Genomic DNA, 14,831 nt, shown 5'->3' with positions numbered 1-14,831 from the left:
TACTGGCAACAACTCAGTGAATCCATCCAGTCTGCAGCTACCTCAGGTAACATCAGAGGGATGTACGAGGGCATAAAGGCTGCTCTGGGCCCAACACGGAGCAAAACAGCCCCCCTAAAGACCACCAGCGGGGAAGTTATCACTGACAAGGGCAAGCAGTTGGACAGATGGGTAGAGCACTATTCAGAACTCTACTCCAGAGAGAACACTGTAGTCGCCTCAGCCCTTGATGCCATTGAACAGCTGCCCATCATTGAGGAATTAGATGCTGAACCAACACTTGCTGAACTTCACAAAGCGATCGACAGCTTAGCGATTGGCAAAGCACCTGGTACTGATGGCATCCCCCCAGATCTCATCAAGCGCTGTAAAGACACCCTCCTGCAGCCTTTGCATGATGTCCTCTGCCAGTGCTGGAAAGAGGGAGCCGTGCCGCAGGACATGAGAGATGCCAAGATTGTCACCCTTTACAAAAATAAGGGCGACAGGAGCGACTGTAACAATTACAGGGGCATCTCCCTCTTGAATATAGTAGGAAAACTCTATGCCCGTGTCGTGCTTGTGCGCCTTCAGACTCTTGCTGAGCGCGTTTACCCGGAATCTCAATGCGGCTTTCGCGCCAAGCGCTCTACAGTGGACATGATATTCTCCCTACGCCAACTTCAGGAGAAATGCAGGGAACAACAGAAGCCCCTGTACATATCCTTCATTGACCTGACCAAGGCTTTCGACCTGGTTAGCAGAGAAGGGCTCTTCAGCATCCTACCCAAGATTGGATGCCCTCCAAAGCTCCATAGTCTCATTAGATCTTTCCATGACGACATGAAGGCAACCATCCAGTATGAGGGTAGCATATCCAACCCATTTCACATTAAGAGCGGAGTCAAACAAGGTTGCGTCCTTGCTCCTACCCTTTTCGGTATCTTCTTTGCCCTGCTCATCAAACATGCTTTTGGGACTGCAACAGAAGGGGTTTATCTACGTACAAGATCTGACGGCCGACTTTTCAACCTAGCCCGTCTTAAAGCAAGGACCAAAGTCCGTGAGACAACCATCCGGGACCTGCTCTTTGCGGATGATGCCGCCGTCATTTCGCACACTGAACCAGAACTCCAGTGCCTTATGGACAGATTCTCCCAGGCCTGCAAAGACTTTGGGCTTTCCATCAGCCTAAACAAGACCAATGTGCTGAGTCAGGAAGTGGACACTCCACCAGCCATCACAATTGATAAGCACCAACTCAAAATAGTACACCAATTTACTTACCTGGGATCCACCATCAGTGACAATCTGTCCCTTGATAGTGAGATCAACAAACGTATCGGCAAAGCTGCCACAACCCTAGGGCGCCTCACAACCCGCGTCTGGGAGAACCGGAAGCTGACAACTCCTACCAAGATGGCAGTGTACAACGCCTGCATTGTCAGCACTCTTCTCTACGGCAGCGAAACATGGACAACATACTCCAAACAGGAGCGCAAACTGAACACCTTCCACATGCGCTGCCTTCGCCGCATCCTCGGCATCCATTGGAGTGACAAGGTGACGAATGCCCAAGTCCTCCAACGCGCTGGTCTTCCTACCATGTTCACGCTGCTCAGACAACGCAGGCTGCGTTGGCTCGGCCACGTGTGCCGTATGGAGGATGGACGTATCCCAAAGGACATCCTGTATGGCGAACTTGCCTCTGGCAAGAGATCTGTTGGCCGGCCGAAACTGCGCTTCAAAGATATCTGCAAGCGGGACATGAAAGCCCTGGACATAAACACTGAACATTGGGAAGAAGTAGCGGCTGGCCGCAGCAAATGGCGCAGTGTCCTTCACAAACAGCTGAAGACTGGCGAGGAAAAGATCCATGCCACAGCCAATGAAAAAAGAACCAAGCGGAAGACAAGCACTCCTGCAGTTGCGCCTTCCAGCTACATCTGCAGTAAATGCGGCCGTGTTTGCCTCTCCCACATCGGACTCATCAGCCACAGCAGGCGTTGTCGCTGAGTTTAAACTTGACCTCTGGACTGGCGCAGTATCCATAGTCGTTACGACTGACGGAGGCCTTTGATTGACATACATATATGTATATATATATACATATATATATACATATACATATATATATACATATATATACATACATATATATATATATGTATATACATATATATATATATGTATATACATATATATATATGTATATATATATATATATATGTATATACATATATATATATATGTATATATATATATATATATATATATATATATATATACGTGTATGTATATATATATATACATATACATATATATATATATATATCATCAATCAATGTTTACTTATATAGCCCTAAATCGCAAGTGTCTCAAAGGGCTGCACAAACCACCACGACATCCTCGGAAGAACCCACATAAGGGCAAGGAAAAACTCACAACCAGTGGGACGTCGGTGACAATGATGACTATGAGAACCTTGGAGAGGACCACATATGTAACACACTACGCCAACAGGGAATCAAATCCTGCAGTGCCAGACGTGTCCCCCTGCTTAAGCCAGTGCATGTCCAGACCCGTCTGAAGTTTGCCAGAGAGCACATGGATGATACAGCAGAGGATTGGGAGAATGTCATGTGGTCAGATGAAACCAAAATAGAACTTTTTGGGATAAACTCAACTGGTGGTGTTTGGAGGAAGAAGAATACTGAGTTGCATCCCAAGAACACCATACCTACTGTGAAGCATGGGGGTGGAAACATCATGCTTTGGGGCTGTTTTTCTGCTAAGGGGACAGGACGATTGATTTGTGTTAAAGGGGAACATTATCACAATTTCAAAAGGGTTAAAAACAATAAAAATCAGTTCCCAGTGGCTTGTTGTATTTTTTTTTATTTTACGGTCCCGGAATATCCCTAAAAAAAGCTTTAAAGTGCCTTTTTTTTCCCTCTCTGCGAAGACACTGGCCATTTCCCTGTGACGTCACATAGTGCTGCCAATGTAAACAAACAATGGCGAATAGCACAGCAAGATATAGCGACATTAGCTCGGATTCAGACTCGGATTTCAGCTTCAAACAGATTACGCATGTTTTGAAAGGAATGGTTGTGTCAGGCTTTCCCCTGACAGTTTGTCTATGTTTTAGTTTTCCTCTGCATTTGTCTTTGTTTCCTCTGTGTTTCGTATCTCCTGTCTTTAGTTCCTGTCTAGTGCTCTAATTTTGTCAGCTGTGTTCCTCCTCAGCTGCGGCTGATTGGCACCTGGCCACACCTGTTGCCAATCAGCCCACTCCTATTTAATAATAATAATAATAATGGATTAGATTTATATCGCGCTTTTCTATTGTTAGATACTCAAAGCGCTCACAGAGAAGTGGGAACCCATCATTCATTCACACAAAGGTGGTGGTAAGCTACATCTGTAGCCACAGCTGCCCTGGGGTAGACTGACGGAAGCGTGGCTGCCAGTTTGCGCCTACGGCCCCTCCGACCACCACCAATCATTCATTCATCATTCATTCCCCAGTGTGAGCGGCACCGGGGGCAAAGGGTGAAGTGTCCTGCCCAAGGGACACAACGGCAGCGATTTGGATGTCAATAGGTGGGAAGCGAACCTGCAACCCTCAGGTTTCTGGCACGGCCGCTCTACCCACTACGCCATGCCGCCCCTCTTCGTCTTGTGTCAGTTGCTGGATCATTGTATCATTCGGACTTCTATTCTTGTTGGCCACACGTCGCTCTTGTCGTTGCTATCGTGTCATGTCGTTTTTTGTTACAGCTACTACCTGTCGTGCTACATCTTGTCCTGGTCGTCGTAGCGGTAAGCTGTTTCTGTTAGCATGAACTATTTCCAGTTTTTCTGTTTTGTTTTCCACTAGCTTCCATGCTAAAGTTCCTTTTTGTTTTTCTAGGTCCCAGTGCTAGCTCCCTTAGTTTGTTATTCCGCCCACGTGCGTGCTTTATGTTTGTTCTTGTTCTATTATTTATATTAAAATCATGTCTTCATATCCAATGCCTGCCTCCATCTCTGCATCTTGGGGTTCGACAACAACAAACACCTTTAGATCCACTATGGACTAGACTCTCACACTATTATGTTAGATCCACTATGGACTGGACTCTCACACTATTATGTTAGATCCACTATGGACTGGACTCTCACTATTATGTTAGATCCACTATGGACTGGACTCTCACTATTATGTTAGATCCACTATGGACTGGACTCTCACTATTATGTTAGATCCACTATGGACTGGACTCTCACTATTATGTTAGATCTACTATGGACTGGACTCTCACACTATTAATGTTAGATCCACTATGGACTGGACTCTCACACTATTATGTTAGATCCACTATGGACTGGACTCTCACACTATTATGTTAGATCCACTATGGACTGGACTCTCACTATTATGTTGGATCCACTATGGACTGGACTCTCACACTATTATGTTAGATCCACTATGGACTGGACTCTCACACTATTATGTTAGATCCACTATGGACTGGACTCTCACTATTATGTTGGATCCACTATGGACTGGACTCTCACTATTATGTTAGATCCACTATGGACTGGACTCTCACTATTATGTTAGATCCACTATGGACTGGACTCTCCCTATTATGTTAGATCCACTATGGACTGGACTCTCACAATATTATGTTAGATCCACTATGGACTGGACTCTCACTATTATGTTAGATCCACTATGGACTGGACTCTCACTATTATGTTAGATCTACTATGGACTGGACTCTCACTATTATGTTAGATCCACTATGGGACTGGACTCTCACTATTATGTTAGATCCACTATGGACTGGACTCTCACACTATTATGTTAGATCCACTATGGACTGGGACTCTCACTATTATGTTAGATCCACTATGGACTGGACTCTCACTATTATGTTAGATCCACTATGGACTGGACTCATCACTATTATGTTAGATCCACTATGGACTGGACTCTCACTATTATGTTAGATCCACTATGGACTGGACTCTCACTATTATGTTAGATCCACTATGGACTGGACTCTCACACTATTATGTTAGATCCACTATGGACTGGACTCTCACTATTATGTTAGATCCACTATGGACTGGACTCTCACTATTATGTTAGATCCACTATGGACTTGGACTCTCACTATTATGTTAGATCCACTATGGACGGGACTCTCACTATTATGTTAGATCCACTATGGACTGGGCTCTCACTATTATGTTAGATCCACTATGGACTGGACTCTCACTATTATGTTAGATCCACTATGGACTGGACTCTCATTATTATGTTAGATCCACTATGGACTGGACTCTCACTATTATGTTAGATCCACTATGGACTGGACTCTCACTATTATGTTAGATCCACTATGGACTGGACTCTCACACTATTATGTTAGATCCACTATGGACTGGACTCTCATTATTATGTTAGATCCACTATGGACTGGACTCTCACTATTATGTTAGATCCACTATGGACTGGACTCTCACTATTATGTTAGATCCACTATGGACTGGACTCTCACTATTATGTTAGATCCACTATGGACTGGACTCTCACAATATTATGTTAGATCACAAAAATTTAGCAGTTTTCCCAAGGAGGGCGTTTGAAGGCTGCCGACGGCATTGTTGGGATTTCACACTCGACATTCCTAAACCTCAGCTTAGTTTCATCCTCCGAGCGCAGGCAGGCCTCCGCTTGTTTGGAGCCGGCGCCTCACCTGTACTCACACAGCAGTCAGACAACACACCTGCACACTTTACACTCCCAGAGCCCAGGGGCGCGCTTACCATTAGGCAGACACAGGCGCTTACTTACCTGGGGCCGCTGAAAATGTCATTAAAAAAAAGATTAACTTATATTTGTGAGTTTCTAAAAACTGAAATCGTTTGAACTGCTGCCTTCTCAAAAAATGGACTATTTAATTAATGTGAGCGACATGCTAACATTACATTTTAACACCATGCTAGGTTAGCAACAATAGTATAGCTAAGTGAGCTACATGCTAACATTACATGTTTACATCATACTAGATTGGCAACACTGGTGTAATTATGTGAGCTACATGCTAACATTACATTTTAACATCGTGCTAGGTTAGCAACAATAGTACAGCTAAGTGAGCTACGTGCTAACATTACATTTTAACACCATGCTAGGTTAGCAACACTAGCATAGCTATGTGGGCTACATGCTAACATTACATTTAAAAATAAAATAGGTTAGCAGCACTAGCATAGCTATGTGAGCTACATGCTAACATTATATTTTAACATCATGCTGGGTTAGCAAAATCAACATAGTGTTGTGTCCTTGGGCAAGGCACTTTAACCACCTGCTCCCAGTGCCACCCCACACTGCTTTAAATGTAACTTAGATATTGGGTTTCACTATGTAAAGCGCTTTGAGTCACTAGAGAAAAAGCGCTATATAAATATAATTCACTTCACTTCAGATCCACTATGGACTGGACTCTCACTATTATGTTAGATCCACTATGGACTGGACTCTCACTATTATGTTAGATCCACTATGGACTCGACTCACACTATTATGTTAGATCCACTATGGACTGGACTCTCACTATTATGTTCATCCACTATGGACTGGACTCTCACTATTATGTTAGATCCACTATGGACTGGACTCTCACTATTATGTTAGATCCACTATGGACTCGACTCACACTATTATGTTAGATCCACTATGGACTGGACTCACACTATTATGTTAGATCCACTATGGACTGGACTCTCACTATTATGTTAGATCCACTATGGACTCGACTCACACTATTATGTTAGATCCACTATGGACTGGACTCTCACTATTATGTTCATCCACTATGGACTGGACTCACACTATTATGTTAGATCCACTATGGACTGGACTCACACTATTATGTTAGATCCACTATGGACTGGACTCTCACTATTATGTTAGATCCACTACAGACTGGACTCTCACTATTATGTTAGATCCACTATGGACTGGACTCTCACTATTATGTCAGATCCACTATGGACTGGACTCTCACTATTATGTTAGATCCACTATGGACTCGACTCACACTATTATGTTGGATCCACTATGGACTGGACTCTCACTATTATGTTAGATCCACTATGGACTGGACTCTCACTATTATGTTAGATCCACTATGGACTGGACTCTCACTATTATGTTAGATCCACTATGGACTGGACTCTCACTATTATGTTAGATCCACTATGGACTGGACTCTCACTATTATGTTAGATCCGCTATGGATTGGACTCTCACACGATTATGTTAGATCCGCTATGGACTGGACTCTCACTATTATGTTAGATCCACTATGGACTGGACTCTCACTATTATGTTAGATCCACTATGGACTGGACTCTCACTATTATGTTAGATCCACTATGGACTGGACTCTCACTATTATGTTGGATCCACTATGGACTGGACTCTCACTATTATGTTAGATCCACTATGGACTGGACTCTCACTATTATGTTGGATCCACTATGGACTGGACTCTCACTATTATGTTAGATCCACTATGGACTGGACTCTCACTATTATGTTAGATCCACTATGGACTGGACTCTCACTATTATGTTAGATCCACTATGGACTGGACTCTCACTATTATGTTAGATCCACTATGGACTGGACTCTCACTATTATGTTAGATCCACTATGGACTGGACTCTCACTATTATGTTAGATCCACTATGGACTGGACTCTCACTATTATGTTAGATCCACTACAGACTGGACTCTCACTATTATGTTAGATCCACTATGGACTGGACTCTCACTATTATGTTAGATCCACTATGGACTGGACTCTCACTATTATGTTATATCCACTATGGACTGGACTCTCACTATTATGTTAGATCCACTATGGACTGGACTCTCACTATTATGTTAGATCCACTATGGACTGGACTCTCACTATTATGTTAGATCCACTATGGACTGGACTCTCACTATTATGTTATATCCACTATGGACTGGACTCTCACTATTATGTTAGATCCACTATGGACTGGACTCTCACTATTATGTTAGATCCACTACAGACTGGACTCTCACTATTATGTTAGATCCACTATGGACTGGACTCTCACTATTATGTTAGATCCACTATGGACTGGACTCTCACTATTATGTTAGATCCACTGTGGACTGGACTCTCACTATTATGTTAGATCCACTATGTTTTTATTTAGCATTGACACAAGGTTCCAACTTCACTGGCTTTGGGTTTTGTACAATTTTTGGCCAATTTTGGCACAGAAAGGTTGCTAAAACATTTGATTAGCCTCATGCTAACTTCTTCTCTATTAAGCAAACAGTCAGACTAAACTGGCTTTTGGATTTTACATCTCCACTTTGTAGAAGATGAAATAACAGTTTCTGTGGTCAACTCTGTTGCATTTTTTTTGGAGTTCCTCCCTGGAAAGAAACAGGAAGCTTGTGTCATCCTCAGAACTGAAGGAAAAGAAGGTTCCATTGGAGAGGAAACGTCTTCAGTGTCAAACATCTTCTACAAACCATAATTCTTCTCAGATGCGGAATGTGCTGATCTCTGGTCTTTGCTGAAAAGACACAATGGACCTCAGAGACTGATCCTACTAGGCTTTTCCCGGTCCAGGTTTTACGTTACAACAGACGCGCTTCACCCTGCCAGAACATTCTATCAATGGTCAATAGTTGAGTAGTGCAGTCCAAGATCCTTGTTGCATCACTTCTGAAGGTTTTATGAGATCGGCACATGTCGTGTAAAGATATCTCGTGATGTCATCCACGATGATTGATCTTCAAAAGACGCATCGTCAGCACACATTTGCGGATGTGGTACCAGAGAGTTAAGGACATCTGGGCTTCCGACGACGCACAACCGTGACTTTTTATCGATATTGTGCTGCTGGATCGGTGGAAAGATGGCTGGGAAAGGAAAGGGCAAGGGCAAGGGGAAGGGCAAGGGCAAAGGAAAGCCCGTGTTCAATGATAACCTCCCGTTGGAAGAGATGTCTGAGGAGCAACTGACGGACCGCATCGCCAAGATGACCGAGGAGCTGGGCCGCATCCAGGAGGAGAAAAAGAGCTTCCAGCTGATGAGGGACCAGGTCACAGCCTTCTGGGAGATCTCCAAGGGGAAGCTCCAGGACGTGAAGGACAAGCTGAGGGAGGGCAGCATCGCCCGGGACGAGGCCAAGATGCGCAACCGGGTGAAGGTGGCGAAGTACCAGCAGAAAGTGCGGCACCTGGAGTCCGAGTGTCAGAGCAACATCTCCCAGCTGAAGCTGGACAAGGCCAGTTACTCTTCGCTCCACGACAACAAGCGCTTTGAGATGGAGCAGGGCGCCCTGAGTGAGATCCGCAGCCTGCAGGTGGATCTCAGTGAGAAAGAGCTCCAGAGCCAGAACCACATCGAAGAGCTGAAGTTCGAACAGGCGGTCGAGCTGGTGGACATTAGAGTCCCGCACGACTGGAGGACGGTGGAGCTGGAAGCCAAACACAACGCCGAGATCCTCCCCATGATCGAGGCGTCGGAAAAAAAGCTGGAGGCCGAGATCAACATCCTGGACACGCAGATGCAAATACGTCTGGAGACGCTGAAGAAGGAACACGACGGCGCCTTCCGGCTGGCGCTTCAGCAGAGTTCCGATTTTTACCAAGCCCACATGGAGGAGATTTGCCTGCTGGAGAAACAGCTGACCACGCTGATGTGCCAGGGCGTGGTGCGCCAGCTGTCCTCGGCTCACAAGCAGCCGTCGTGTCCCCACGAGAGCCTCCAACAGGACAAGAAGAAGCTGCAGGAGCTCCACAAGCAGCTGGACAAGCACAACGAGGACAAGGCTATGAGGGAGGCCAGCGAAGCTCGCGTGAGAGCGCTGGAGGACGAACTGGAGGATTTGTCCGTCAAGCACGGGAGGCTGCTCGAGGATCTCCATTTCAAGGAGCTGGAGCAGGAGGAGCTGCTCAGGAAGCAGGCGGAGGCTCTCCTGGAGGCACAGCACCGGAACGGACTGAGGAAGCGGCAGCTGACGCTGAAAGTGGAAGCTGTGAGCGAAACCCTGGAGAAGCTCGAGAAGAGCCTCAGCATGTAAAGTTGTTGACGTGGTTAGACGTTTGGAATGGATGAACTGGAAGGGTGGACCACGGTCAGAGGGACTCTGTGGTCCACATGGACAGGAGGAAGCGAACATCTATTTTTTAAGCATTTAAGTCTCACCTTAAAACTCATTTGTATACTCCAGCCTTTAAATAGACTCCCTTTTTAGATCAGTTGATCTGCCGTTTCTTTTCTTTTCCTCCTATGTCCCACTCTCCCTTGTGGAAGGGGTCCGGTCCGATCCGGCGGCCATGTACTGCTAGCCTGTGTATCGGCTGGGGACATCTCTGCGCTGCTGATCCGCCTCCGCTTGGGATGGTTTCCTGCTGGCTCCGCTGTGAACGGGACTCTCGCTGCTGTGTCGGATCCGCCTTGGACTGGACTCTCGCGACTGTGTTGGATCCATTATGGATTGAACTTTCACAGTATCATGTTAGACCCGCTCGACATCCATTGCTTTCCTCCTCTCCAAGGTTCTCCTAGTCGTCATTGTCACCGACGTCCCACTGGGTGTGAGTTTTCCTTGCCCTTATGTGGGCCTACCGAGGATGTCGTAGTGGCTTGTGCAGCCCTTTGAGACACTAGTGATTTAGGGCTATATAAGTAAACATTGATTGATTGATTGATCTACTAGGGATCGACTACGGATGGTTCCCTGATGCAGAGTTTCAAATATTTCCTCAGCATGTAAAGTTGTTGACGTGGTTGGACGTTTGGAATGGATGAACTGAAAGGGTGGACCACGGTCAGAGGGACTCTGTGGTCCACATGGACAGGAGGAAGCGAACATCTACCAGGGATCGACTACGGATGGCTTCCTGATGCAGAGTTTCAAATATTTCCTCAGCATGTGAAGTTGTTGACGTGGTTAGACGTTTGGAATGGATGAACTGAAAGCGTGGACCACGGTCAGAGGGACTCTGTGGTCCACATGGACAGGAGGAAGCGAACATCTACCAGGGATCGACTACAGATGGCTTCCTGATGCAGAGTTTCAAATATTTCCTCAGCATGTAAAGTTGTTGACGTGGTTAGACGTTTGGAATGGATGAACTGAAAGGGTGGACCACGGTCAGAGGGACTCTGTGGTCCACATGGACAGGAGGAAGCGGACATTCACTAGGGATCGACTACAGATGGCTTCCTGAAGCAGAGTTTCAAATATTTCCTCAGCATGTAAAGTTGTTGACGTGGTTGGACGTTTGGAATGGATGAACTGAAAGGGTGGACCACGGTCAGAAGGACTCTGTGGTCCACATGGACAGGAGGAAGCGGACATCTACCAGGGATCGACTACAGATGGCTTCCTGATGCAGAGTTTCAAATCTTTCCAATCAGATCTGGAACACGCTGATGTCTCACAGCTGAAACAAGCCCTACGGATGGAATTGGAGGAATTCTCAGCTCTTGCTCAGACCATCTGCTCGGAAACCAGAACCAGGACCAGGAAGGGTGGTGCAGCCGTGTTTTCACAGCTGCTGCTGTGTTAGAACACACTTTTTTAGAGCCTGTGTAGAATTAAAAAGCTTCATGTTCAAAAGCCTTTTCAGTTCTTAAGTTGAAAAAATATCTGGCCCCAAGTCCCGAGGCCACGATGTTCTGTACACAATCCCCAGATAGTTTCTAACCTTTCTCCTAAACACTGTGCCCTGCTGTTGCTTCTGATAATCTGTCTGCAGGTCACAATGCCCGAAGACGGCTGTGCTTATCTACATCCTGCATGATCGTCACAGTCTTGGGCTCGGTCCCGGTGATAAAATGCTCGTAGCGACTGCTAGCAAAGGACAACATGCTAAAGCTGCAGTCTGAATGGTCTGTGATTTTATTGGTTTCTTTAAAGGCCTACTGAAAGCCACTACTAGCGACCACGCAGTCTGATAGTTTATATACCAATGATGAAATATTAACATTGCAACACATGCCAATACGGCCGCTTTAGTTTACTAAATTGCAATTTTAAATTTTGCGCGAATTATCCTGCTGAAAACGCCGCGGTATGATGACTCGTGCGCATGACGTCACGGATTGTAGCGGACATTTTGGTCAAGCACTGATCCCAGCTATAAGTCTGCTTTAATCGCATAATTACACAGTATTAAGGACATCTGTGTCGCTGAATCTTTCGCAATTCGTTCAATTAATAATGGAGACGTCAAAGAAGAAAGATGTAGGCTGGAAGCGGTGTATTGCGGACGCCTTTAGCAACACAAACACAATGGTAAATGGGTTGTACTGGTATAGCGCTTTTCTATCCCTTTTTAAGGAACCCAAAGCGCTTTGACAGTATTTCCACATTCGCCTTTTCACACACACATTCACACACTGATGATGGGAGCTGCCATGCAAGGCGCTCACCAGGACCCATCAGGAGCAAGGGTGAAGTGTCTTGCCCAAGGACACAACGGATGTGACTAGGATGGTAGAAGGTCGGGATTGAACCAGTAGCCCTCAGATTACTGGCACAGCCACTCTACCAACTTCGCCACGCCGTACCCCACAGCCGGTGTTTCCTTGTTTACATTCCCGAAAGATGACGGAGACAATGGAACAGAGCGGTCAAGCGAACATGGTTCCGGACCCCAGGTTTCGGTGAGAAAATGGTGGTAATAAGTCGGCTCTTACCGTAGACATGAGCGGAGAGCTTGCGTCATTCCTCCTGCAGCTGCGGACTCTCTTGCCTCCTCCCACCGGCCCGCCCTCGACCGTCGGATACTTCCACCGTGGAGAAAGAAGAAAAAAAATCTCAGCCCTGCCCGACCGGCAGCCTTCGCCTTGTCGAGAAACGTGGCTTCCCTCAGAGACACTGGCGGTCACCACACGCCTCCGACTTTCAGGTACGACCATATAATCTCACTAAAACACTAGTAACACAATAAGCAGATAAGGGATTTGCCAGAATTATCCCAGTAAATGTGTCTAATAGGGCTGTGAATCTTTGGGTGTCCCACGATTCGATTCAATATCGATTCTTGGGGTCACGATTCGATAATATATCGATTTTTTCGATTCGATTCTCGATTCAAAAACGATATTTTTCCGGTTCAAAAGGATTCTGTATTCATTCAATACATAGATTTCAGCAGGATCTACCCCAGTCTGCTGACATGCAACAGAGTAGTAGATTTTTGTAAAAAGCTTTTATAATTGTAAAGGACAATGTTTTATCAACTGATTGCAATAATGTAAATTTGTTTGAACTATTAAACGAACCAAAAATGTGACTTAATTTATCTTTGTGAAAACATTGGACACAGTGTGTTGTCCAGCTTATGAGATGCCATGCAAGTGTAAGCCACTTGTTCTTTTTTAATTATTTTTATAAATGTCTAATGATAATGTCAGTGAGGGATTTTTAATCACTGCTATGCTGAAATGATAACTAATATTGATACTGTTGTTGATAATATTCATTTTTGTTTCACTACTTTTGGTTTGTTCTTTGTGGTGTTTGTGTCTTCTCTCAATTCCTCTGTTTTTTTTGCAGTTCTGAGTGTTGCTGGATCAGGTTCGGTTTTGGAATTGGATTGCATTGTTATGGTATCGCTGTTTAGTGGTTTGTTGGATTGATTAAAAAAAAATAAAAAAATAAAAAAACATTTTTAAAAAATTTGAATCGATTCTGAATCGCACAATACAGACGATTCGATTCATATTCGAATCGATTTTTTCCCACACCGCAAGTGTCTAATAACATCCGAATCGCTCCCACTGCCATCGTCTTTTATTTATTTTTTCTAGTCCTTCACTCTAACTTTCCTCATCCACAAGTATTTCATCCTTGCTCAAATTAAAGGGGAACACAATAAGCAGAAAGGGGGTTTTCCAGAATCATCCTAGTAAATGCGTCTAATAATCTGAATCGCTCCCACTGCTGTCGCCTTTTTTTTCTTTTTTCTAGTGCTTCACTCTCACTTTCCTCATCCACGAATCCTTCATCCTTGCTCAAATTAAAGGGGAAATCGTCGCTTTCTCGGTCCGAATCGCTCTGGCTGCTGGTGGCCATGATTGTAAACAATGTTCAGATGTGAGGAGCTCCACAACCCGTGACGTCACGCGCACATCGTCTGCTACTTCCGGTACAGGCAAGGCTTTTTTATTAGCGACCAAAAGTTGCCAACTTTATCGTGGATGTTCTCTACTAAATCCTTTCAGCAAAAATATGGCGAAATGATGAAGTATGACACATAGAATGGAGCTGCTGTCCCCATCTGATTTCAGTAGGCCTTTAAGGCAAGAGGTTCCTTCAAGGAAAGAGCAAGTAGTCGTTCTGATAATCAGGACCTGAATAATCTTCCGAGAAATCGGCCTCCATCTTGAGGTCCTCTGACACATTGCAACACAGCCTGCCTGCATGGAATGTTGTCCTGAATGAACAGCGGGACTTAAACAGAACCAGATGTTCCCCGTGGCTATGAAGTAAGAAAAGGCAGTGGTCCTGTTCCACGCCGGGTCCGTCCCCGGGACCAGATTCTTAGGCCCTGGCTAAACAGCCTTCTTCCTGCGACTTTTCCTATTCTGAGAGGCTCTTTTATTCTTGTGTATGCTTTTAATTTGAAGGCTATTAAGACTGCAATCCAAGCAGGATTCTCCAGAACACAGAAGACGTGGTTCTGAAAGCGGTCTGAAAGAGTTCTTGTGCAGGAAAAACCCTCCTTGGTCTCTTGACCAAATGACTACAAAAGCACATAAAAACACACCCAACTC

At 45.1% G+C, this 14,831-nt stretch overlaps 2 protein-coding genes across 2 annotated transcripts in view; both read left to right on the top strand.

Annotated features, from left to right (window-relative positions):
• Positions 1–3,195, top strand: part of LOC133548678 (E3 ubiquitin-protein ligase TRIM9-like) — a 47,831-nt gene extending 44,636 nt beyond the window's left edge. Inside the window, exons 7-8 of the mRNA XM_061893649.1 lie at positions 667–847; positions 3,185–3,195. Coding sequence (XP_061749633.1) covers positions 667–847; positions 3,185–3,195 — 192 coding nt within the window. The remainder of the gene's footprint in view (positions 1–666; positions 848–3,184) is intronic.
• Positions 3,196–8,952: 5,757 nt separating this feature from the next.
• Positions 8,953–10,122, top strand: LOC133548677 (dynein regulatory complex subunit 4-like). Its single transcript, XM_061893648.1, has one exon. The coding sequence runs from the start codon at positions 8,953–8,955 to the stop codon at positions 10,120–10,122; it is 1,170 nt and encodes a 389-aa protein (XP_061749632.1).
• The last annotated feature ends 4,709 nt before the right edge of the window (positions 10,123–14,831 follow it).

The sequence above is a fragment of the Nerophis ophidion genome, linkage group LG03 (assembly GCF_033978795.1).
Source record: "Nerophis ophidion isolate RoL-2023_Sa linkage group LG03, RoL_Noph_v1.0, whole genome shotgun sequence".
Classification (NCBI taxonomy): Eukaryota; Metazoa; Chordata; class Actinopteri; order Syngnathiformes; family Syngnathidae; genus Nerophis; species Nerophis ophidion.
Note: the sequence above shows the minus strand (reverse complement) of the source record. Positions and strands in the feature narration are given on the sequence as shown.